Source organism: Orbicella franksi, chromosome 13 (assembly GCF_964199315.1).
Source record: "Orbicella franksi chromosome 13, jaOrbFran1.1, whole genome shotgun sequence".
In the NCBI taxonomy this organism is placed as follows: domain Eukaryota; kingdom Metazoa; phylum Cnidaria; class Anthozoa; order Scleractinia; family Merulinidae; genus Orbicella; species Orbicella franksi.
Window position 1 is genome coordinate 8,241,242 of NC_138157.1, and position 25,339 is coordinate 8,266,580.

Sequence of the window (25,339 nt, forward strand, 5' to 3'; positions counted from 1 at the left end):
TTTATTTATGCACATATGTAATATGTAATAGTATGTATGTAAGTTGGACATTTTAGAGTTAGAGTCTTCCGTATATATACTCGGCCATCGTGGTATTTAGACATGTTTCACGCTCACCAGCCGGTAAGGATGACCATCGATAGCGGTGCCATTGGTAACATGATCCACTACACAGTCACCCAGCGACGTAACTGCCGTGTCACACCTATTTTTCAATCGGTTTACCAAAGGAGGTGCTCATCCCTACCTCAAGTCTTCGATGAGACATGCTTTTCATTCACCCGCAGCAGCCACGAGTTTATGCCTCGTCCTCCACCGGATCTAATATACACTTTGACCCCGCAACAATCTACTTTTCTCAGACAACAGAGCTAAGTTCAAGTTTCTCCTGAATTGCCGATGACCTGTGTCTGTGGAGGGAACACCACACTAAATCTTCTCTAGGCTTACGTACAAACCCTTCACAAATATGATCTCCGCCTCTCTGTTTTAAAGACCGTGGTCAATCCCCTACAATCCTAGGCTGGTTTTGGAACCCTTGTACTTAACAAGCAAGCGCACATCGTGTTGCCGGTCTCATCATTGTTCTGAGCGCGACACCGTGGGTCAGATGAGGCTCTTCTGCGAATCCAAATAGTCGATCCATACTACATTCTGCAATGCCTCATAAGCCCTTGGCTACTGCTCGCACTATTACACTGCCCAAACCAGACGACCAGGTATGGATTGTTACTACTACGCTGCGTTTAGTAGGGCTCTTTAGTGCAACATTGCGAGGGTCACAGGCAAACTGGCTACATATATCTTGCGAAATAGACGCCCTGACTATCGCTTCAGGCGTCAAACACTTAAGCACATATCTGATCAAGTCTCACCAAAAGGCCTGCATCCTGACAGACAGTAAGCTCTTCATGCATGCGTACGAAAGGCTCACATGTCTACCTTCCTCTCCACCGTCGGTAGATATCAAACCTCAGTCGGGTATTTTTCCGGGTCAGTAATCCCACCTTCCAATCTCGCTAGCCGCAAAGCAGCGCCATGCTGCCATGCTGCCAGATCTGATCTTTGCTGCATAATCCAAGCTTCAACACTAAACCTAAATCTTACGCCCAACTTCAAAAGTAGGTGTAAGGCTGTCCTCTTGCCCTCCACCCGATACTGTCACAGTATTCTTCTCTACAGACATCATTAATCGCTCCAGACAGCTCGTGCTCTTACTATGGGAGTCCGGCACTTCGCTTCCACCAACAGCTCTGCCGGAGGACGAGCACCGTCACATTCTTCGTGAAGCTCTCGTCTTCTTTCGCTTCAAAATGCGTCCTCTTGGGATACAAGGGACACACCTTGCCTTTGGATACAAGGCACACACGGACGACCCACTCCTCAGATAACCCTGGAGATTGGCTATGCCGAGAATAAAAGCAAGAGCCCAGTAGCCGAGGGCAGTCTAGGAAGTAGAAAACGAACTATTTCGTGGCGACCTATTAAGATGTCCCGTATCTCCTACAGCCAACCTGAATGCGAACGCGACCAGTCACGTCACGTAATCTTTCTGCTAGAGAGTTGAGAGACGTGAAATAACGAGATAAATTCACCAACCACCAGATTTCCCTACAGGAAAAGCATGAGCAACGTCTGGCCAATCAGCCGCACATTGAGAAGTCCAAGGCACCAGTTACAAAGTTAGAGTCGTCCAGCAGGTAAAATCTCTGTTAATGATCTCACATACACTGTGACCGGAACGAGACCCAAGTCCGTGACAGTGTCCTAGTTATGGCATTATCAAGGTCTTTTTTGAAACATTAGAAAGTTTTGAAGACATGATTAATTGACCATCGCAGTTATACACACCAATTGAGTAGCCTGAATTTTTTCTTTTTTTCAGGCTTAATTTCACAACTGCTTAAGTTTTTTGTATAACTGCGGTAAGCAATCATGTCTTCATATCTTTCTCCGAAGAAAGTCTGTTGGCTTCCACCTCCGTAGTACATCTTACAAAGTGAAGACAACTGTCACCAACGCGCCCCAAATACAAATGTAGATTGATCAGGCGTTGAAACTCCACCTCAACAAACGTTACATACCCTGACTTCTCGCGCCATAACAAGTGTAAAATCTACGCTAAGAATGCAATCCAGGAAGTTCCGTGCGATGATGAACTTACCTCTAGCAACAAGGACCCGTCCACCTCTCCAGCCAGCCCTGATCAGGAAGGAGATTCCTGTGTCGCTGATATTAGTGACTCTGATACATCTCATCCTACTCGCATATCTTTACGGATACGGCACCGCTCAGTTTGCTATGATGACTCTGCTATAGACTTAACAGTCGCTTCTCTTGGTGGTTTAAACGTCCTTTGATATTTTGTCCCAATCACTTTACAACTTTAAGGAACAAGAGAAAGGAAGTAACGCGAGAACTGGCCAACTGTACTTCTGCCGCATGATTACGTAATTCGTTCTTTTTAGCTTCCCTCGTGTTCTGTACACGCGTTTTCGAAGTCTCGTTTATTTAAGGTCATTAAGTTGTGTTACGGACCGTGTTGTCAATCTATCGATCTTCTCTTTACTGGCGCTTTTCAAATTGGGAGGTACTTTGTTGAAATTGTTACTGCTCTTTATTGGTTTACTTAGTGCAAATCCTGACTCTATTTGGTCTAAAGAAGTAAAATCCCACGTCGTCTAGTGGTTAGAATTATGTACTCTCGATCCCTGCGGATTCATGTGCATAATACAAGAGTACATGATGTCAGATGGGACGATTACGTACGACTGTCACATGTGAGGTAACGGACAAAGGTCTTGTGTTCCATTTACACGCCCACGATCATCTTTATATGACAATCATGATGTTTCTTGTACTTTGTTGCGCAGGTGGCGTGGGACAAAAATCTTTGTCACAGGTTTTAAAACAGGTTAGATTAATGTGTTTTTAATAGCTTTCCAAAGGGAAAGAATTATAACTCCAACAAGAACATGCCTAAGACCATCTTATACTGCAATTAAAATAGAGCCGCGATGGGCGAGATGCATATGCATTTCGAACCGCACAAAACTGTATAAATCTAACAGCAAATGTGACTGCCCTCAAGCGTCGATCTCAACAGTCCTTATGGAATAAACAAAACCACAACATCTGTCATAGCACAGCAAACGCAAAAATTAAAAAAGAGAACAGAAAATGTCCTTTCTGTATCGCAACAAGAATAAGTCAAAATCCCGATGAGGTTAAGCCAAAATTTCATTTCTCGCAACAAAGAAGAGGTATAACGAAATCCAAAGCCAAGCTCAAACCATTTTGCACCTAGGCAGTCAAGGAGGGCTAACTATTTTGTATAAAAAAAAAATCAGCCTTTTCAGATAATGTTTGACTGTGGATTACACTAGTTTAATTCTCCAGCAGTATATAATAGGGTTTATTGGGGAGTTTATTGACACAACCGTTGTAGCGTATTCGTAAGCCATTCTTGCTGAGGGCGTGGGGCCGTTGACGGCTTCAAGAACCATAGCTACCAGAGACGGGAGATAAAAAACCAGCAACAAACCGTAAACGTAGAGAACTGTCACGGCTGATTTTTTGAATTTAAGTACGTTAACGGCGTTGTGTTGTAAGTTAATCATTGTTTGGTTTTGCGCATTTATTTGGCGTTGATGCTTAAGAGTTATTTGGAATATTTTACTTGCGCAAAACGCAATCATTAGAAGGGTCGACACTGTTAAGATACCTGGAAGAATTACCCATTTGTCAAACCAAAACTTTAATCCAAACTCCTACTATAACCATTACCACCCGTGGCACTGTGATCAGACTGCTGTACCGCAGATGCAGGGTTAAAGCGAGAAGTCGATCGATGCAGACTCCGCTCAGGGTTAAGGAAGAAACTCCAGAAGTTATCGACCCGCAAAAGAACTGAACCATCCTCAGTTTGCAATACGGGCTGAAATAATCTAGAAGCTTCGCTACTTTGTAAGCAACGAAGCATGGCTGAACAACTAATCCCACAAGAATATCTGAGGCTGCCAAACAAAATAGCAGCGTAAAAGATGGCGAATGCAGTTCTCGTGTTTTGTAAATTACAAGCATGACGATGCCATTTCCCAGTATTGCAGTCAGCGCGAACAGTGTGGTAATAACACACGACAAGATGCTTGCTGTAACATCATGTCTGATTTGTTCCCAATAAACTTTAAGGAAAAAGCATTCGAAGTTCGTTGAGTTCATCTGGAAGCCAAAGTTGCGGATAACGACCGATACTGATTCGCGATCTCAAGAGAAAAAGCGAAACTAATCTGATAAATAAAAGGGAAATCGCATTGGTTCATGCATTAAGTTTTACATTGCGTGCTCATCTATTATAAATAAGAGTCAAATTTCAAGTCATCGCCTTTTTATGGTGCTTATTGTGCTTTAGATATGTTATTCGTTAGTAACAACAAAACACGCGATATTTGTTGTTATTCCTTTATTCAGTATTATTATTTCTTATTTACGATCAAATCAAAATAGGGTTGTAGAAGAATGTGTGCATAACTAACATGTTTATTTTAAAGATTATTTAAACCTTGTGAAGAAAAGCTTAGCCCGAAACATATGGCCGGCCTTTCAAGTGTTTTAAGCCGCGAATTTTCGAATTACATGTGCCTGATATTAACACATACCTTCAAGTCCTTCGTTGATAAACATTTCTCTAAAAACCAGCTGCACTGCAACATTTATTGCGATTGATCTGGCCATGTTAAACTCCCATGCATCTGGCGAATTTTCTTTGGCTCTTTATGTACCTTTTGTTTGCATTTTCACATGAATGCTCTCCGCTCACTTTTTATGGTTGAATGACAATGATTGGCATGACCTCTAAATAGCCAATCAAAATCACTCCCAAGGAGCAATTCTCGCGGCGGGATCGCCTTTAGTGCAGGCGTGGTACGAAGTATCTTCCTTTCAATAAGCAAATATTGGATTTAAACGAAAAGGAAAAAGGGATTGTAATCTTCTTCTTCTTCTTCTTCTTCTTCTTCTCCTTCTCCTTCTTTTCATTTATTCATGATCCATGGCCATTTCTGCTCAATATAACAAAGGGAAAATTCAGAAGATGGAAAAAAATTTGAATTCAAATGTACCCGCCTACTTATTTCTACATGTACCTAATTTTAACTGACGTAAACTTAATTTTTAAAAAAATGGAATTGGAAGCGGTAAATTTTGGCAAGACTGCTTAAAGAAATTAAATTTCGCGATGCTTTTCAAATATTGATTCCAATCAACAAACAAATAGTCTCAGAATCATACCCACAGACAATTTAGTTTAGTCTTTTTGGACAAACCAATTTTACAATGATATTGGACGAAATGAAGAGCTGGCATACTCGTTTCCGACGAAGCGCAACGTCTTACTTCAAAGGTAAACATTTGCGTTATGAATTTTGCATGTCGTATAATTACGAGGAATATATCGCTCGAGAGAAACAACGCGCAAGTATAAATACGCTACATAATTATCTAAGGTGACGTTGAGATATAAAGGGTTTTACGCCGGGGGATTTAACTTTGTGTCGTTAATTTTTGGCATAACCTTTTTTTACAAGTCAACATATGAAAGATCATATATTTGAACTGCTGCCCAAAAAGATGTGAAGACATGATTGATTGACAACTTAAGCAGCTCTGAAATTAAAGCTTGAAAAAAATTCCCGCTTGAACGGGATTCGAACCAGCCCATGACCTCTGCGATACCGGTGCAGTGCTCTGCCAACTGAGCTATCAAGCCAACTGGCAGCTGGTCACTGTGAGTTCTTTAATAATATACCCGTAGATGATATTTGAACTGCGGAGAAAGATATGAAGACAAAATGGTCATCGCAGTTAAGTTCATACCTTTTTTTCGCGGGCGTTTAATTTCGTAATCGTTTTGCTATCGTGGAAATGGAAATAAGATATGCAAGAATCAGAAGACCAAACAAGTTTATCTTACTGTTACCTCGCTGCGTTTAATCTTCTTCCTAGAAGTTAACTACCAATGTATTCATCTGCACTGTACGATAGGACACAACTGGCTTGCATGGAATGAGTAACACTGTTATTTCGGGGAAAAATACAGGGAGCAACTTTTAACGGAAGATAAAATTTCCGGGAATCGTGTGACGGTAAAATTACTGGGACCCAGAGATACAAAAGATAATACTGAATAATAATAGAAAAAAAAAAGAAACAGGAAAATCCTCAAGAAATATTCTCTTCAGTTTAGAACCTGGTGCAAGAACTCAACACTCCTCTGACCCTCACATTTCTGGCTTTTTAATTTAACGTTGGGCATTTATTGAGCATGCGATTTCTCTAACTGCGGTTACTGATCATAAATCATGCAATAAAGCAACCGTGAAAATGTCCACCGGCAGCAAAATTGCTACAATCGATAAATAATTGATTCTGATCGCTGTGGAAGCTGTTTTTCTTTTTTTTTAATTATGGCTCTCACATAGAAAGTTGCTTCTTATGGAGTGAAAATGAGACTTCTAGATCTTACCTTAATCCTTTTCGTTTTGATTTTAAAGCCCTGGGATTGTACCACTGGTCGTCACGGTAATACTTCCAAAAAATTTATAAAGCCATGCTTTGATGGAGACGAAATTGAAAACACGCCCTCAGAGCCAAGCGATTCCTGCCACGAGAAGCTAGGAAAGGAGTTAAGCTCGTCCGTTTGGAGGGATTTAAGGTAAGATGTAACTGTCAAAACTAAATGTACAGCAGAAACCGCCGACCTACCGACTGTTCCCTAGGTGCAATTTTCAAATCGTTAGAAATTTGTAAACAATAGAATGCGGCCGTTAATATTATTAGAAGCTTGCTGGTGGCTCAAGAGACTCAGTGGAGTTGTTATTTTCCCTTCTTTTATTTTGTATATTTTTTTGTAGCCTGCGTAGTACGTCCGCCCTCTCCGCCTCTCTCCGATTTTTTTTTTTTTGCGGAAGAGGCGGATGTACACAGACTAACATTTCACGGCATTTACTGATTTCAAACTTTTCTTTTTCAGGGTCTTAGAACCACAATTACCCGCAAAAACCCGCGTAAAAAGAACACACAAACAGTGGGACGAATACACTAGTTCTCTTAAGCCTGGTTCTCACATCCCGCCGACCTACCTGCGACGTAGTCGCCGGTTGCAACTGACAACGTTCGTTGATCTGTCCCAGTGGGTCCGTCGGCGCATCTGCGATGAATCGCCGACGTGCTCAAATTTGCACGAAGTGCAAACCGAATTGCGCAATTTTTAACCATTTTATCTGTAAATATGGATCGAATCGTCTTACGGAAGTACGTTACGTCCGCGAATGATATAATGTTCACATAAAATATTTTCATCGCCGACAACCGCCAGCTTGCCTGCAAAATTCAACTCAGCTCAACTTCGCAGGCAAGCCGGCGGTCAATTTCTGGGATAGATTATGATTCGGCGCTAAATGTGCACATATGCCGTTACGGTGTCCCAGGCCCAGGTATGTCGGCGGCATATGAGAACCAGGCGTAATGTTTCCTTTTTTATGGAACTGAAGCTGCAACATCGCGCAACATCGATTGACCTGAGCTGGCATTAAAACGTAATCAAAGCTTTTTCTATCTTCAAGAATTCAGTAAATCTTGATCATTCATCTTGCTGTGCAAGGCGAACGTACGGCTTGTATGAGCTAAGATACTTAGTCATAATTAACACTATTTATTCAAAATAATTTATTACTTGCAGTATTTTAATCTCAACGTTCTGCTTAGACAGGTCACGTGCAGTGGATGGAGGTCGGTGACGGCAAGAAGAAAGTCAAGCTCATAACACGAGCGATGAAACCTTTAATACTCGGCATAGCATGCATTTGTTTTATTTTTCATTGCTCTGTATATCGTCTTTTATATTGTAGCATTACTATGAACGTAGCTCTGCTGTTTTGGAAACGTCTTCATGTCAGCTATATGAATCTATCCAGCTTAAATCCATCGGAAACTTTAAATACGGTGTTCATTTTAACCATGCACCCTCTACGAATCTACAGCAAAGTATTTGTTCTAGTCGACTAACACTGAGTGGAATTACAACAAACGTGCATCTCTTTTTTTCTGATTCTGAGTGCTTTGACGTTTTAACTAATATGGCTCGAACCAAATTGGCTGCTATTTGAAGCGTATACAAATGTAATATGATAAATAAATCTAATAAGACTAGTCTTTTGATAATTTTGTTCAATTTTGGTATATTGGATAAATGGGAGTTAGTTCTTTCGAAATGATTCAGAATGTTTGAACCAGCACCTCCCATAAGAGGCTCTCTTGACGTCATGTAAAGTGTCTTAGAGCGGAGAGGTGTCCGTAAAAGACAGATTAAAAATGAGGGGTTTGTGTGGCGACCACGACCAAGTGTCTGGCAACCTCATTTCCAGGGTCTCTCATCTTCTAGCTGTCTCCTTTCTCTCTCCGGGAGGGTGGGAAGATAAGAGATCCTGGGAACGAGGTTGAAGGAACTCGATCATTTATTCTCGTAACGTTTCCGTTAGCGGAGGTTCACCTGTCTTCGAGCTGCTGTGATGATGGGTTAGAAACTTTCTCATTCTATATTTGTCACTGTGGCACTTTGGATTCCGTTAGAAATCTCCTTCATGCTTTTTTACTGTTTCTTAAATTTAAGAAATTCCTGAGTTCTTATCAGATGACGAGTGTGATCACATCATCTCACTCGCTAAAGAGAGCGGACTTCAAACAAGTACGTCAGGTTTTTTCAACTACGAGGCAGACTTAGATGCGGTCTTGGCGATAGCCGGTGAGGATGCGTTAAAATTTTAACTTTTTTTTGCACCTTATCGTTTGCTTTGTTGATATTCCACTGAACTGATTAGTATTGCATTCAGCTGAAAGACGTGCGATACAAGGGGTCTCTTCCACTGCCGCTTTCTATTCAGTCATCACTGAAAGAGCGGGAAACAGGGAACACGGGATTTCCTGACTAAAATTACGATCGATATCCAGTTTAAAATCAAGATCAAGCAACAGACCATCATTTCCACCCAACTTCGCACAAACCCGCTGGAAGTGGAGCAAGAGGGCGAGGCGCTATTGCAAGTCAGTCAGTCAATTATTCATTCATTAGGTGACAGCAGGCTCCTGGTGACAGTCATGTTCAGTCCAAATAGTAACTAAGCAAAACTTTTTCAGACAGAAATTGGACCCTCCCACAAGAGACATCATTTGCTGGAAACTTTGACGCTTGGGATGACAATAGGGATGGCTTTATCAATGTTCAAGAGGTATCTTTTAACATGACAAGTAGGCGTGTTAAAGAGTTTTCAGTGAGAAATATCATCATTAAACTAAAAGATTACATGTTCCAGCTCTCATCAGATTGATTTCATCCTAGATACTAGTTCTGGGCACGTAGAGAATAGAACTGACCTTCTAGGCTTTTTGATGTATTTTGTTTGGAACATGAACAAAACAAAAAAAAAATACGGTTTAAACGTAACCGAGTACTATTTTTCACTATTTTCTTTTGACATGTGATCATTATCAAGTCCCAGCGAAATGGCTTTGAAATGTTCGCATGGGTAATCATCACGAAAAACAGTATTAATAATTTCAATTTCAATATATAATTCAAACAGGGCCGTAGCCAGAAAAAAAACATTATTATAAGGCTGTGTCTCACAAGGACTGGGAACTACCGAATTTACGAATTTGATTGGCTGAAATCGATATTGACCATGGTCTAGATTTTCCCATCTAGACCGGCATCTGTAGACCGGTTTCATTTTTCGTTGAAAAAGTAGCAAACTAAAATACAAAAATGTTCAACTTTTTCTTTTATTTTCCTCTCAATCATTTATGGAAGTGCCAAAAAGCCTGATGACAAAAAAAGAAGAAAAGAGGACGAGCAAAATTCGGCAGGTTTAAGTTAAGCTCATCGCCGTTCGCTAGCAAAATGTCAGCAAACCAGTTAGGTTAAACGAATTAAAGTTTTCTTCTTTGCCATATAATAAACATCTTATTAACCGAGCTAAGTCGGTCTGTATGGGAGAATCTCGACCTCGGTCGTGTGTACAGACCTCACTGCGTTCGGTCTGTACTCACGACCTCGGTCAAGATTCTCCCATACAGACCGCCTGCTCCGTTAATAAGAGCTAAATGATGACTGAGGCAATATCCTTGGGTTAATTATCTTCCTTGGTATTAAGACTGTTTATTATGGCAAAAACAACAAAAACGACAAAAACAAAAAACAAAAAAACAAAAAAATAAAAAAAACAAAAAAAAAACCAAAGAAAAAAACACTGACTGAGGCAGGTGCCTCTGTTTGCCTGTTACTAGCTACGGACCTGTCCAAATAGGCCACGTTCGGTATATCAACATTTTAACATGGCTCCGAGGCTTTCGGGTCGAAATTGTAAGCTTTTAAAGTTTCTTTTGTCCCTCAGTTCCCAAAAGAGATTTGAATAGAAAGGAAACAACACCAACTATACGAGTTTGTGCTGAAAGGCTCAGAGCTACGTTAGAATATTGATATATAGAACGTTGCTATTGAAAACCCATGCCATAAACTTAATTTAAGATTTGACTTATCTTAAAAGTTAGGTCTAAACTGACCAAATAAACTTGCTGACGTCTTTTATTAATTGTGGAAGGTGAAGACGTTTGCTGGGAAACACAAGCAGCTCCATCTGGATGAGGATGATCTGCACGACATGTAAGGCAAATGGATCAGTCTTTCCACTTTGTAATCAACTTCGTAACATTTCTGGATTTGTAATTAAGCGTTATTTTACAGATTAATCGACCATTTTTTTCTTCTTTTTAATTTTGTTTTGAAAAATATAGCCAGTAAGTATAAAGCGCATTAATGTTCCTAATATTATACGAGATGTTTTCGTTTTCGGTGTACTTTGTAGGTTTGAACGCCTACAGGTTAATAATGAACTCACAACAGGTAAGTACATATCACGGTCGATTGTATTAATTTTATAATGTATACTCAAACATCCCAATTGGGCTATAGAAAATAGGGGTATATCGATCTGATTAGCTAAGGCAAACTTTCTCTTCTTTTCCTTTCTTTTTATGTCAACTGACTACCTGGCTGCCTGTAGTTGAATAGTTATCAGAAAAACAACTTTTATTTTCATTTCAGAAAGATTAACAATGCAGTCATTTAACAATTTGAATATTAAGAAGATTCTTCGGTACATGAATTTCTTGAAAAACAATAGTCCACGCCACAGATTTCGTTTTAGTCAACAGGCCTGGCTACCACAAGACAAAACCGCTGACCCTGTTTTGAGACGTCTCCACGAAAGCTTGTTTCTCCCAAATAATAATAATAATAAATATAATAACAATAAAGTAACTAGAGCGCGATGTCCCGTAGATAAGCGCGGCTGCCATAATTTGCAACAACGTTTTTCCAGCTTGCAACTGACTGCGAGACAAGTTGCAGATCAGAAAATGCCGCATGTTATATTGCGACTTAAAACCAAACTGTTTTGTTTTACAGGATCATAAAGTTAACCAAGCTGCCGAGAAAAATAGTTCAGGGTGGAGAACCAATGCAGGTCAAAGACTTAATTTAGTAATGCGCAGGCACTTGCTATACACGTACCCGTAAATGTGATGTGTTGACTTCGTGCAAAAGACACGCAATGCCTTAATGCATAAATCTGCGAGAGAACAAATTATCGAAGCCATAATTTTCAGAGTAAAAGAAAATGAAGATGACATTAGATGTTAATTTAAAAGTTTATTAATCGCTTCCCACGCCGGGAATCGAACCCGGGCCGCGGCGGTGAGAGCGCCGAATCCTAACCACTAGACCACGTGGGATTGCTCGTTGGAGTTAACAATAATTTAAGGTCCACCTTGTTTAAAACAGATTGTGCGATCCACGGGATAGGACGTGTTCACGGCAAAACATTAAAGAAAGGAGAAGAAAAAAAAAACATTTTCGGGAAACACTTTTTAATTTTCATCAAATTAGCTGATTTTTGGTTAATTTGTTTGTTGGGGTTTTTTAAGGGTTGTTACGGAAGCATGTCTCTCTTTAGTTGTAATTTGATTTAAATGTTTGCGATCTCTAGAATTTTTTTTTTCATTGAATTTTCGGTGTCATCTGTCCAACTTCATCAGAGTGTAAAGTGGATGTTTCTTATAAAGTAGCTTACATCCATTTTTTCACCCTGATGAAGGTGCACAGATGCAACCAAAAATTCATTGAACAAAAACCTACAGATCAGATATATTTAGGTCGTATAATCAGTGTCCACCGATCGCAACAATCGAACTATCTTTAGTTGTACATAAGTTTAGGTAATTAAACCGTTAAAATTGATTTGGAAGGACCCTTCAAGAAAAGAAAAAAAGAGACTTTCCCACGCCGGGAATTGAACCCGGGCAGCGGCGGTGAAAGCGCCGAATCCTAACCACTAGACCACGTGGGGATCCTATCTTAACCAGGCTTCCGCCTTAGAGTCAATCAACAGTTACCAAAATTTCAAATGTATGATTGACAGGTCTAGTTACTGAAAAAAAATTGACACATTTTGTAGGCACAAAACGGTTTTGATGCACTGGTAAGGCGCAAACATTATAAAAATGTTGCACTATAAAAAGACTATTGACACGTATAATAAGCACTCGACGCCTATGTTAAATTCCCCTTGCCTTCGCCTCGGGGAACATTAAGGTCGAGGGAAAACAAAACTCACCGTTTGCCGTGCGGCTAGTCATTAAGTGTTTTGTTATACCTCCCAACTCAAATATAAGAAAAACTGCGAAACAATTCTTTGCTTGAAGCAGGGAGGCATAACAAATTTGCCTCGGTTTCAAGGTGCACGACCTAATCACGTGCGAGTCGAAAATTTAAGTCATTGTCTCCCTAGGGAGTTAGTGAGTTTTGCTCCCCTTAGGGTGTCAGTGAGTTTTGACCCACGTCACGTGACACGTTCTCCACCTATCGGAAAACGTATTTGAGTTGGGAGATATAACAACGGACCATGTTTTCTAGGTTGTTAGGTACGAAAAGTTCGGCCATTTCCATGCTCACATGGATTCCACCATCAGAGACCCTAATGTTCCTTGCTGTCATCAGAATTATCTCAGAGCATCCGACTGCAGAGTCTGCAGGTTGGTTATTTATTAAAGCCATGCGTAGTCCCCATATTACAAAAAGGCATAAATTACTGCAGTTACGGCACCAAAGACAAGGGACATGCTTCAGTAGTCATTTCTTTATGACTACTGAACCATTTTCAAACCGGGCACTGTCCAGTAGCATTTCGTGTTAATTTACTTCCAGACATAGTAGCAGAATTCGTCAGCTTTTACTAAAATATTGAAAAAGCTGTAAACAGTTTTAAAGTCAAAAACTACATCTTGAAGAGAAAAGAGAGTAGAAGTCTCCATAAAAGGGCAGTATGACCCATCACTTTTTGTCTCTTCAGACCTGTTTATGCTTTAACTTTCTCTATACATCTACCTTGATGCATTTGATAATGCTTTCATCTGTTTAATGTTCTCATCTAATTTCTTTTTCTATCTTTTTTTTCATATTTATTACAATCCCGTATTTACTTAACGATGTAGAAGAAGGAGGGCAGACAGCCTTTTTGATGGCAGATAACATTACAATCACGGCAGAAGTAAGTAATTAACCCCAGTGAATTGTAATGAAGTGAACTGAGCTTGCAAGTTTGCACATAGCCTGCGTAGCAAGCGTTTCCGTGGGGTTTGGAAGCAAAGAAAGACCGAGGAACGGGATTTTCGGTGTTTTGTTTGCGCGGAAAATGGGGCGAGAACCAAAAAAAAGAAAGAGGGGGGTGGGAGAGGGGAAGGAAGAAAACGCTTGCAGACAAACCCCTGGATTTTGAAAACCTCCGTTCGCCAGCGAACGGAGCACGTGATTGGCTGGGCTAGTCCAATATTATTGACATGTGTCGATCAAAGGTATTTAATGCCTTTGAGTGCCAGACAAAAGGGGAAAACGCGTTTGAAGCTTGGTTACAGAACGCTTTAACTTTTCTCGCTGAACGAGGATTTAGTCGTAAGCTTCGACAGTACCGTAGAAATCCTGTAGTGCAATGCCGACGCTTTGGTTTTTCGAAGCCTGCACATTATTGCAGAAGCAAGCGCGACACAATTTGCAGCTGTTCCTTTTATTTTAACATCACTTTCTTGAATGCCACTTGCGCCAAGGACAAGATAATAAACCACGGGACAGAAAATTCGCACTACTGCGTGGGAAAACCTAGTGATTTCGTCTGGCTTGTTACATGGCAACATAATGTCGTAGGTACTCTGACATTTCATTAGAAGCATTTTTGTTGACAGCATTTAGAATCTCTGGGTACAATTCTGAATGATTTGTTATGGTGTTAGCTGCGGCATGCCAGTTTTTGTCACATATTTGCCTTACCAAAAATTTGGTCGTCTCGTCGCGGGGAATTCTTACGAGGACATATTATAAACAACTTCCGCCTAGGGGAAGATTATCTTTATTCAGATACCGGTCAAGATTATCCTTATTTCCCCTCTCAGATGTTTGAAGCCTCTCCTGCCCAAATTCCAAAGTTTGCCGAGAAGACTTTCCCTTGTTTGTTTTTGCTGCAGGCCCATGGTAACACTCGAACCGATTTGCGGATCTGGCGTTTCCAGCAAACGCTTCTTTACTGGAATTGCCTTTGTGGGAGTTGACTTGCTAATTTTACCTTGTATCGATTCCTGGACGAATGAATACAGTGATCCAAGATTTCGAATCATGCGAGCACAAGGATTACTAACGCGACTGGAATACTTCTCACATTTTAACTTTCTGGCATATTTGCGCTAAAACTTCACCCTTGTAGTCCTTCCTTTTAGACGGATTTAGTAGAAATATAGCTTGATCATAAATTACCAAATTTAATTCATCGAGATTTCTCCGTTCCTACCTTGCGCTCGTTGTTTCAGACATATTTTGACAAGTAAAGTTTCTTTTGGTTCAAAGTTCACTTCCGCTACGGAAGGCCAAAGATTTTATTGGTTTATTTATGACAGTCGATGACAGCACAAAATCTCAGTGTGCGCACTCAGGCATCAAAGGCCAAGTGGGCGGTTTTCAAAATCCAGGAGTTTGTCTGCAAGCGTTTTCTTCCATCCTTCCCCTCCCCTTCACCCCTCTTTTACTCGCTCCATTTTTCGCGCTGTAATTCTTTGCTCCCGAAACGACAGAAACGCTTGCTACGCAGGCTAGTTTGCACACCAGTTAAATTACTGAGTTACTGATCAATGCAAGACGAGATGACCGACCAGTAACCAAAAGTCTTACCACAACAGTGCACATCCCTCGGGGTCTAATGGTTAGGATTCGGCGCTCTCACCGCCGCGGCCCGGGTTCGATTCCCGGCGTGGGAATTTGCTTTTTTCTGCTTTTCTGTTGGTTCAAAGCGTTAGTGAGTAGTAATTACGCTCAGGAGTTCACAGTAGTTGTTTAGTTGTCAAGATATTTACTGAGATTTGTTGGTTGGCGGCTTGGTCTAGAGACACACTGGTCCAATACAAGACAAATGGTCAAAACCGCAGCTGCAGCAAACTATGAAAACTAAACAACAACAATACACACGGTCACTACATATCAGTTTTATGTCCTGCACTATTTAATGGAGGAAAAAAACCTTGAAATTTCTTTGAATGGAAACTAATCATTTATTTGATTGGCAATAGAGCGTAACTTCATGTAGTGTCAAGTCAGTTGAGAGTTGGCCAAGTTATAGTAAAACAAGTAGTTAAAAGTTTGGCCCGATTATCAAATGTGATAAAAATCAACTTGAATGATAATCTTAAAACATCGTGTTGATCCATTAAATTCTGATCCCCTCGGAGGTGTTCTAACCTGGCCAGTTTGATGTTCACTTAGAGAACATAACGAAGTCGTTTTATTACTTTATAATATTTTTAGGAAATTGAAAGAACGGATGAGATCAATCTGAGTATGAATTGCCGTTCGGCCGATCTTATTCTGCCACCAAAGAAAGGCACCGCCATCATGTGGTATAACAACTTTATTGACCCCGAGAGCGGTCTGCTTGGGTCCGTGGACCGTCGTACATTGCACGGCGGGTGTGACGTCATCAGAGGAGAGAAATGGATTGCTAACAATTGGCTGACGGCGCCTACCAAGCACTCAAGATACATTAAGAGCATGTTTGACACAGGATTCGATTGAAAATCTCAGTCCATTTAATTTACTAGTTAGTCTTTCCGTGATAACAAAACAATTGATGCTGCGTGTAAAGATAATGAGAATGGTTGCTAGCTTGGGAGTTCAGACTGATTTTTTGGCTGTTCTCGCACAGCCGAGACAATGTAACAGCCGAATGGCTAAGGCTTTAGCATATTCGGGACATTATCTGAAGGCTCACATTGACCAAAGCTATAGATACGAACAATCAAGCGATCGAGGGTACAGGAAATAAAAAGTCACATTTGTTCCTACTATGCAAAATAAGAGATGAATTTGGAAGACGCTGAGACTACGGTCGACAATAAATATATAATGGGAAGAACAGAACACAATCCGGAGCCTTCATTCCGATCGAGGTGTCTCTCAAACTCTGACCAAGGTATAAACTGTATTCTGCCGGCATTATTTTCTAGTCCAAGTAGAGCATGTGTTCCACAACATGCGTTGAGTTGTGTTTTAGCTTTGTTCTGTATTAGTATTACTTTTTAGACGGTTGTTAGTGCTATGATCACCGTATGGAAACTGTACGTAAGGGTTGTCCTCCACGCGTCTATACTGAGCCAATATTAACTTGAAGTTGACAAAGGTAAACAACCTGTCGTAAAGAAATTGTGAAGCTGACTTCTCGAGCTTTAATCTTTCTCGTGAGAGCAATGTCAGCGAACAGTTCAAGACACAGGCGAAACTAAAGACATGCGAAATGAAAAACACTTGCCTATTTACCAGCGCGTATGGGCGCAATGTACATTAAATCGTATTGGCGCTATGATACGTCTGCGATTCCAAAAACAACTCAGTCCGCCCTATTAGAAGAAACTATATGGCAGCCAATGTTGTGAATAAAGATGATGACTGCAGAAATGTGTCGTAAAATAAATTGTTCCTGAAGTGCTGTAACTGTATATAATCTGCTGGACAAGTGAGCAATAGTCGAACTGGGAAACGGGTCTAAACAATCATCACTTGTTCTCGAGATTTTATTTGCATCGAGGAAGACCAAAACACTTTCCAAAATAAAGTGAAGATAAAAGCGAAACTGTTTGCTATAACTCTGCGCCTACGCACCTGTGTAAAGGGTGCCAATTGTATGATGTTCGGATGGCTGAATCGACGTTTGGAACGTCTCAGTCTTCCTTGTCTTCTCGTGTGTCGTGTTCTGTGGCTGAATCGCCGTCTGGTCTTGCTACTATTGGTGTTGCAATAAAGCGTCCGCGTCTTGAGTCCACTCCTGTTGCTGTTTTGCCCAAGAGCCATACCTTGTCTATTCGTCTATACCTGTCTCGCCCGCGTTTTCCTCTTGTTAGTACTTTTGCTGCTTCGCCTGTCCAGTCAAGTTTCGTTGTTGCTCTGTTGAGTCGTGTTAGTACTGTTGCTGCTTCGCCTGTCCAGTCCAGTTCCGTTGTTGCTCCGTTGAGTCCTGTTAGTACTGTTGCTGCTTCGCCAGTCCAGTCCAGTTCCGTTACTGCTCCACTGAGTCGTGTTAGTACTGTTGCTGCTTCGCCTGTCCAGTCCAGTTCCGTTGCTCCGTTGAGTCCTGTTAGTACTGTTGCTGCTTCGCCCGTCCAGTCCAGTTCCGTTACTGCTCCGTTGAGTCCTGCTAGTACTGTTGCTGCTTCGCCTGTCCAGTCCAGTTCCGTTACTGCTCCGTTGAGTCCTGCTAGTACTGTTGCTGCTTCGCCTGTCCAGTCCAGTTTCGTTAGTGCTGTTGCTGCTTCGCCTGTTCAGTCCAGTTTGGTCGCTGTTCCGTCTAGTCCTGTTAGTTCTGTTCCTGCCTCACCCGTTGCTCTTGTCTTGCCCCCAGCGTTTTCCGTCCTCTGTGTTGACCTCGTATCTCTTCGTTTGTTCCCGTGGTTTCCATCGTTCGGATTGCTGTTCCCGTTTAGTTGTTCACTCCTTTTGGCCTCTTTTTTTCGTATATACCTTTGTTACGTTGAGTTTGGACTGCTTTGTTTGTTTTTGGTCTAGGTTTGTTTTGGTTACATTTTGGTGGCGAATGTATTTTTATATAGGATAAGACTGTTGACAGGTGCCCCTCCCGGGTTCACCTTTCGCCGTTGTACTGAAACAGTGTTCGTTTGTCCTCAGTGTTGTCTGACGTTCTACCTGTTTGTTCCTCGTTTGTTTGTTTCTGTGTTATTTGTTTGTAGGGGCGGGGTTCGATCCCCCGGTGCCGTTGTGTGACGGATTAGTCTGTTTGTCTGGCGGACATTGCACTCTCCATTGCACGTTGGGGGCCCGGCCATTCGCCTTAAACATAAAAAACTCTGGTTTTCCTTCAACACGCATAAATCTTTCGCCTTTTACTAAAGATTTACAAGGAGGAGAACAACTCGAATGAGTTTTTAGACTCATTTTTCGTAGCCCTGCCCCTTGGCAGGGCTCATATTCTTAACAGATGACGTGTATATGCGGTTATTGACCAAGCTTGTTCGGTCAAGATGGTTGGATATTGGCCAAGTTCCTTAGCGTGCTTTTGGACTGAGACGGACGGTGAAAGAGGCCAATATCCAGCCATCTTGACCGAATAAGCTTGTTCAGTGAAGGATTTATTATAAGACTTTTGAGGAAATTGTCCTTGCGGGACAGCAGGTAGTCCCGAGCGGGCATGATAGCGCCATCTTGCCCGCTCGGGTAGTCAATTACAGCGCTGGGTTTGGTTCATCTTGCCCGCTCACGGAGCTAGCCATATAATGAACGACGTTTCTCAGACCGCTTCCGTTAGTGACGGTTGACCTATCAGAGCTATCAGCGGGAGCATATTTTAAAAAAGTCTTATATACAGAGCTACGTGTGTATTTGGGTTTACGTACGTTAAAGGCAACATTCCTGTAACCATTGTTCAATCTTGTAACTCCTGTCTATCTACCCACAACCCTCTGAGTCACCTACCCCGCTGCTGCCTCCCTACCCCTCTGCCTACCCCTCCCACTACCCCCAACCGTTATTCATATGGCTAACTTTGGCTCTCAAAAGACATCAATAAAACTTTCAGATCACCAAATTAAATGCTTCAAGCATGTTATTTTCCGTACGTTTTGTCCAAATGTCCTCAAATTTTCAGGATTTGCAAAAAAAAGAGATGATCTTTTCCCATTTAGTTAGTCAACAATCAGCTAATGTTAGCGAATATCATTATTAATTTTCCCGTTTTCTGTTAAAATTCAGGCTATGAAGTGCACAAGTTTAGTAAGAGGACACCAATACCCTTTGGCTATAAACATGGACGACCGAAGGTAAGTAAAGGTCCTTTATTTACTGATCGAAAACAAGAAACGAAAACGAAAGGAAAATAGTTGAAAATAACGATTACATTCCCACGCCGGGAAACGAACCCGGGCCGCGGCGGTGAGAGCGCCGAATCTTAACCACTAGACCACGTGGGATGTTCTCTTGTGAGATGATCAACTTTGAATGTTAGATTGTAATGCAATTCCAGTATTTTGTAACATCAATTTTCCCAATTTGTTGAGCTGCGTGATTGCTGATTTGTCAGCAAAAAAAAAAAAAATCTTGATGTTTTCTCAAAGCAAAGATATGGGAAGTTACTTGCTCCTTAATTACGAATTTGCTCCTCACCATCTCTGTTGTAAGCTGCTATTAATGATTTGAGAAAGCTCCCGGTGCAAAATGGTTACTCTCGATGCAAGGTGGTAACACGTTGAACATTAACGATTTGTTGAGGACCATTGAACAAGAATAAAAGTAAGCCAAATAATCCTCTTCAAGTTACAGTTCCCCAAAAAGATGTCTTAAACCTGTTACCCTATTTATGTCCTCACAGTAACCAAATCAAGGGTGCGTTTCTTTGGGGTGATCCGGATCCCGATCAGTGATCCAAGATCACGGGGATTATAGTGCATCCATGGAACCGACGAATCCACTCTGGTCACGGATTCATCGGTTCCTTTGATGCACCATGATCTGAGTGATCTTGGATCACTGATTCTGATCCAGAACATCCCAAAGGAACGTACCTCAAATCTCCTCAAGATCATATTCCAGAACACATGCCGCATCAAATCTCACTTTCCATACAAAATTCACTTCAACCGCTCTCAGAAATGCAAAGTCGTTTATCTATAAAGCAGGCAAAATTAAACGAAGACTCCTTGACAAAAAAACGGAGAATTCCAACACCCCTGCTAAAATTGACCATTCATCAGCCATTGCTGATCATGTGAGAACCACTTGTCACAATATAAAATGGGATCACTTTGACATTCTAGCGTCCGACAAAACTGACTTTCGATGATTGCAGAATTAAGGAGAGTCTGTTCATTCAAGAGCTTAAGACTTCACTAAGATAATGTCAATGTCAGTAGTGAAAAGTTGTTGCTTTACTAGTTGTTACTCTTCTTGCGACTGATGCTGAATAGGCGCATGCGTATTTGTAGACTTCAGTAAATTTATGTCCCACGCGCTGTGTAGCATCTTGCACAACAAAACACCTAGTATCCAAAATCAATAGCAACTCTGGTTTTCCTTCAACACGTACAAATCTTTCGCCTTTTACTAAAGATTTCCGTGGAGGAGAACAACTCGAATGAGTCTATTGACCAATTTTTGGAAGCTCTGCCTGTTGGCGGGGCTCATAATTTAACAGATGAAGTATACGACGTTTACACCGCTTCAGACAGTAATGGCTGACCTCGTAGTATCAGAATGAGCACATTTTAGGCAGTCTAACACAGGAATGTTGAGTTTCTCGCGTAGAAGCCATCTTTATGATACGCGGACACGTTAAGTCTTTTAACTCGCGGAAAGAGTTTTCGGCTGAGTTTTTTTTTTTCTAATTCGGCTTCATTTATTCCGCAAAATGGACTCGATTCAACGTATTTTAATTAATCATTGTATCTTACACAAACGTTTTGAACTCGTATGAAATGAGGCATCAAAACTGCTGCTCAATATTCGTGCCATTCCTATTTTATACGCCAAATATCTTTGCGTACTCCTCACTACGTGTGTATTTGGGTTTCCGCAATGCAACTTTCTTCTAACCATTTCTGGTAACTCATATCTACCTGGCCACTCCCGTCCCCTAACACGCTGCTGCTTTCCTACCCCTCTCCCTACCCCTACGCCCTTATTCACATGCTTAAATTTGGCTCTCAAAGACATCATTAAACATTTAGATCACTAAAATGAAACTTGAAGCACAATATATTCCGTAGGTTTTTGCAAATTCTCAGGATTTGCAAAGAGATGATGTTTTCCCATTTATTTATTCAACATTAGTTCATATTAATAACTATATCGCATTTTATGTTTAAATAAAAAAAAGAAAGAAAGAAAAAAAGTCCCTTGCATACGGCGGCTGCGCCCGCAGTACGAGCGGCAGTCAAAACTGAGCTGTCCTACCGAAACGACACGATAATAGTCTTTTTCTTCACATCTAACAAAAATAAACACGATGCTAAAGTTATTTTGGCCTCTTCCGGTAGTTAACTTGAGAATTCCGGGTTTAATTTGACGAGGAACAGCATATTTTGTTCAAGATAACACAACTATTATCCTACCTGGCGACACTCGACGAACTCGGCCAGCGAGTTGCCATACACAACGCTGAAGACCCATTTTTGGCGCCAAATTAGAAGCTTATAGACACAAAATGTTTGATATTTTTCACTTTATACAATCTGATATGGTATTTGGAATTGCAAATCTCTTTTTATGAGTATTTAAAGCCGTCTGCAGTGAGAAAAGTTGCCTGATTTCGATGCCATTCCTGTTAACTTACATTGACGTCAGGACAGTGAAGTTTTTCCCATCTTTTGAATTCTGATTGGTCAATTCAAATTTCAGGCGAGCCAGCCGTATGCAAGGTCTGGCTATAAGAACACAATTATTAACTGCGAGAAACCCCCTAGCCTTTGGCTATAAACACTGACCAAAGGTGGATAAAGTTTGTTTATTTAGTTTTAAAAATTTATTTCCTGAGTCAAATCGAAAAGGAAAAGAAAAAAATGATTACATTCCCACGGCGGGAATCGAACCCGGGCTGCGGCGGTGAGAGCGCCGAATCCTAACCACTAGACTACGTGGGAGGTTCACTAGCATCATTTATAGAAATAACACTGCAAGGAGATTCCAGTATTTTGTAACATCAAATTTGCTAATTATTCTTATGAATTGCATGACTGTTGATTTTGCCCAGAGTTTGTTTCTTTTACAAAAAAAAAATCGTGACGTTTTCTTAAAGTACAAGCGTTTTCTATACTTGCCTATATGTTTATTTTGTTTTGTTTTGTTTGTTTGTTTGTTTGTTTGTTTGGCATTTTTTTCATTACTTCAGCTTAAAAAAGCTAGAGAAGACTTACAGAAGGAAAAATACAAAATTCTAAGGTCGGGTTTCAAACCCGGATTGTCGTAGAAGATAAATGTTTATTCTCTATTTCCAATTTCTCATAATTCACTCTGTTTGCCCCCAAATTTTGCACAAACTATTGTTGTGAAATTCTCTTGGGAGGTCTGCATATTCCCAAGAGTATTTCACAACAATAGTTTATCCAAAATTTGGGGAGCAAAAAGAGTGAATTATGGACAATTGGAAAATAGAGAATAGGTCAATACCCTTAGCCATACCGAGTTGGTTATCAGACATGACCCTCACGTAATGAGAGCGTATATCTGTAACCACAGAACTCACAGAGAGACTATACGTTGTGTTGCTCATGTGTTCAATTATTACGCAAAGCGACAAACAAAGAAGAAAAAAAGGAAGTAATAACACTAGCTAATTATTAATCAAATCCGACATCATAAGAACTTTTGATGTGACTTGAATGCTTTGTTGGTGCTGTGAGCCATTTGTTGGCGATCCACTTCTCTCCTTTAATGACGTCACATCCACCGTGAATAGAATATCGATCTAAATCTCCAAGAAGACCGCTGTCTTTCCACTTTGTAATCAACTTCGTAACATTTCTGGATTTGTACACATTAATTGACCATTTCTTTCTTCTTTTTAATTTTGTTTTGAAAAGTGTAGCCAGTAAATATAAAGCGCTGTAATATTTCTAATATTCTAATATTAGAATAATGAGTTTCTATATTTGTATATATATTTTTAAATTTTAATAAGTGGGGACATCCCTAGTATGGTGCCATTGCGCTTTTGGTTGTCTCCTTCTCCACTGCTTTTGTTTTGTTTTGTTTTTTTTTTCTCTCTCTCTCTCTCTCTTTAGTTAGCTATCTTAATTATTCATAATGTATTCGTATTGTATGGAGTAAATCGTAATAAATAAATAACTAATAAATAAAGAGATGTTTTCGTTTTTGATCTACTTTTTAGGTTTGAACGCCTACAGTTTAACGGAACTTACAAATGGTAAGTACACATGGTTCGATTGTATTGATTTTATAATGTTACGTCCCAGTTGGGCTACAGAAAATAGGGGATATATCGATCTGATTAGCTAAGGCAAACTTTCCCTAGTCTCTCTTTTCCTTTCTTTTTATGTGTGCTTTTGTGCTATTTCCCTGACCTGGGATTTATTTTCATTTAACGTTGATGTCAACTGACTACCTGGCTGCCTGTGGTTGAATAGTTATCAGAAAAACAAAACTTTAATTTTCATTTCAGGAAGATTAACAATGCAGTTATCCAACAAGCTCAATATTAAGAAGATTCTCCGGTACATGGATTTCTTGAAAAACAATAGTCTACGACTCAGATTCGGCTTTAGTCAACAGGCCTGGCTACCATAAGACAAAACCGCTGACCCTGTTTCGAAACGTCTCCACAAAAGGTTAGTACTCCCAAACTGTAAAGTAACTAATATAGAACGATGTTCCGCAGGTATGCGCGGTTGCCATAATTTATAACAAGGGTGTTAATCGCGTAACAACATTTTACCAGCTTGCAACTGACTGCGAGACAAGTTGCAGATCAGAAAATGCCGCATGTTATATTGCGACTCAAAACCAAACTGTTTTGTTTTACAGGATCATAAAGTTAACCAAGCTTCCGAGAAAAATAGTTCAGGGTGGAAAACCAATGCAGGTGAAACTGACTTAATTTAGTCAGTAATCCGCGTGCACTTTCTATCCACGTACACGTAAATACCATGGGTTCACTTGGTGCAAAAGGAACGGACTGTTTTAATGCAAAACTCGATCCGCGAAAGAACACCTTATCGAAGCCATAATTTTCAGAGTAAAGGAAATGAAGTCGAAGTTAGATTTCAATGTAAAACTTAATTTATTGCTTCCCACGCCGGGAATCGAACCCGAGCCGCGGCGGTGAGAACGCCGAATCCTAACCACTAGACCACGTGGGATTGCTCGTTAAAACTAAGAGCTAGGGTATCTAAAAGATAGTAATGCTGCGGCACATTCTGTTGATAGTGACATATTTAACGCCTTGATTCATTTACCTACGCGTTCCAAGACTTACATTAACTGTTATTTCTCAAAGTAGTGTCAAATCGTGGTGTCACTTAAAATCTGTCGTTGCATGCATCAACTTCATGCATGATGACGCATCGATGGCGAGGTTTGACAAAGGATCGAGACAAAAAAGCACATTGTGATCTGAAGTATGTTTGGACATAAAACGATACACATCAGCCTCTCCTTTACCAGATCGCGAAAATCGAAAGATGTGGAAATTGTAGGAGCAGAAATCTAACTTATAAATTCTGTACTGGCACGTATTTAATATCTCTAGAACTCGACAGAAGAACACACAGACTGTGTCGAGAACGTGTCCACCGCGATGTGTGAAAATGCTCAAGCTTTAGCTTAAATTCATGTTTCGATGAATAGGAATAGATTGCAGCATTTATGAAATCAGCGTTTTCCACGGTTTTCGTTTGTTTTAATTATTCTACAGGCTTTAGTAACGACGGTTTCTCTTCACTTAAGAATTCGGCGAAGGAGGCGAGACTGCTAAGAAATGACATACTAAGATTAAGATGTCACAATTAATCGTCCAGATTTACAAACTTTCACATACTACATAGCAAGAGTTGTGAAAGTCAAGCACGATCTCCTTCACATCGCTTTACAGGTAAATCAGAGCAAACTTTCTCAGTGGAATCCAAGCGAAAAAGGACGACGGCTCGACGAGTATGACATCCTCGTGTTGTTCGTGGC

General features: G+C 40.6%; 1 protein-coding gene, 8 non-coding genes and 1 pseudogene across 10 annotated transcripts in view; 5 read left to right on the plus strand and 5 right to left on the minus strand.

Annotated features, from left to right (window-relative positions):
• Window positions 1-18,542, plus strand: part of LOC145465166 (uncharacterized) — a 30,853-nt gene extending 12,311 nt beyond the window's left edge. Inside the window, exon 2 of the mRNA XM_081448938.1 lies at window positions 17,992-18,542. Within this exon, the coding sequence (XP_081305064.1) occupies window positions 17,992-18,254 (263 nt within the window). The 3' untranslated portion in view covers window positions 18,255-18,542. The remainder of the gene's footprint in view (window positions 1-17,991) is intronic.
• Window positions 660-16,457, plus strand: LOC145466172 (transmembrane prolyl 4-hydroxylase-like; annotated as a pseudogene). Its single transcript, XR_014041831.1, has 13 exons — window positions 660-981; window positions 2,874-2,914; window positions 6,552-6,712; window positions 7,765-7,849; window positions 8,669-8,800; window positions 9,193-9,284; window positions 10,656-10,717; window positions 10,920-10,957; window positions 11,159-11,317; window positions 11,515-11,579; window positions 13,028-13,146; window positions 13,571-13,661; window positions 15,956-16,457. The product of XR_014041831.1 is annotated as a transmembrane prolyl 4-hydroxylase-like (transcript).
• Window positions 11,776-11,847, minus strand: Trnae-cuc (transfer RNA glutamic acid (anticodon CUC)). Its single transcript has one exon. It is a non-coding gene; the product is annotated as a tRNA-Glu (tRNA).
• On the minus strand, window positions 12,390-12,462 carry Trnae-uuc (transfer RNA glutamic acid (anticodon UUC)). Its single transcript has one exon. It is a non-coding gene; the product is annotated as a tRNA-Glu (tRNA).
• Trnae-cuc (transfer RNA glutamic acid (anticodon CUC)) lies at window positions 15,340-15,411 on the plus strand. The gene has a single exon. It is a non-coding gene; the product is annotated as a tRNA-Glu (tRNA).
• On the plus strand, window positions 18,500-18,620 carry LOC145466878 (U5 spliceosomal RNA). Its single transcript, XR_014042007.1, has one exon. It is a non-coding gene; the product is annotated as a U5 spliceosomal RNA (small nuclear RNA).
• Window positions 18,621-19,551: 931 nt separating this feature from the next.
• Trnae-cuc (transfer RNA glutamic acid (anticodon CUC)) lies at window positions 19,552-19,623 on the minus strand. The gene has a single exon. It is a non-coding gene; the product is annotated as a tRNA-Glu (tRNA).
• A 1,085-nt stretch (window positions 19,624-20,708) lies between these two features.
• Window positions 20,709-20,830, plus strand: LOC145466861 (U5 spliceosomal RNA). Its single transcript, XR_014041992.1, has one exon. It is a non-coding gene; the product is annotated as a U5 spliceosomal RNA (small nuclear RNA).
• A 1,385-nt stretch (window positions 20,831-22,215) lies between these two features.
• Trnae-cuc (transfer RNA glutamic acid (anticodon CUC)) lies at window positions 22,216-22,287 on the minus strand. Its single transcript has one exon. It is a non-coding gene; the product is annotated as a tRNA-Glu (tRNA).
• Window positions 22,288-24,450: 2,163 nt separating this feature from the next.
• Trnae-cuc (transfer RNA glutamic acid (anticodon CUC)) lies at window positions 24,451-24,522 on the minus strand. Its single transcript has one exon. It is a non-coding gene; the product is annotated as a tRNA-Glu (tRNA).
• Between the last annotated feature and the right edge of the window lie 817 nt (window positions 24,523-25,339).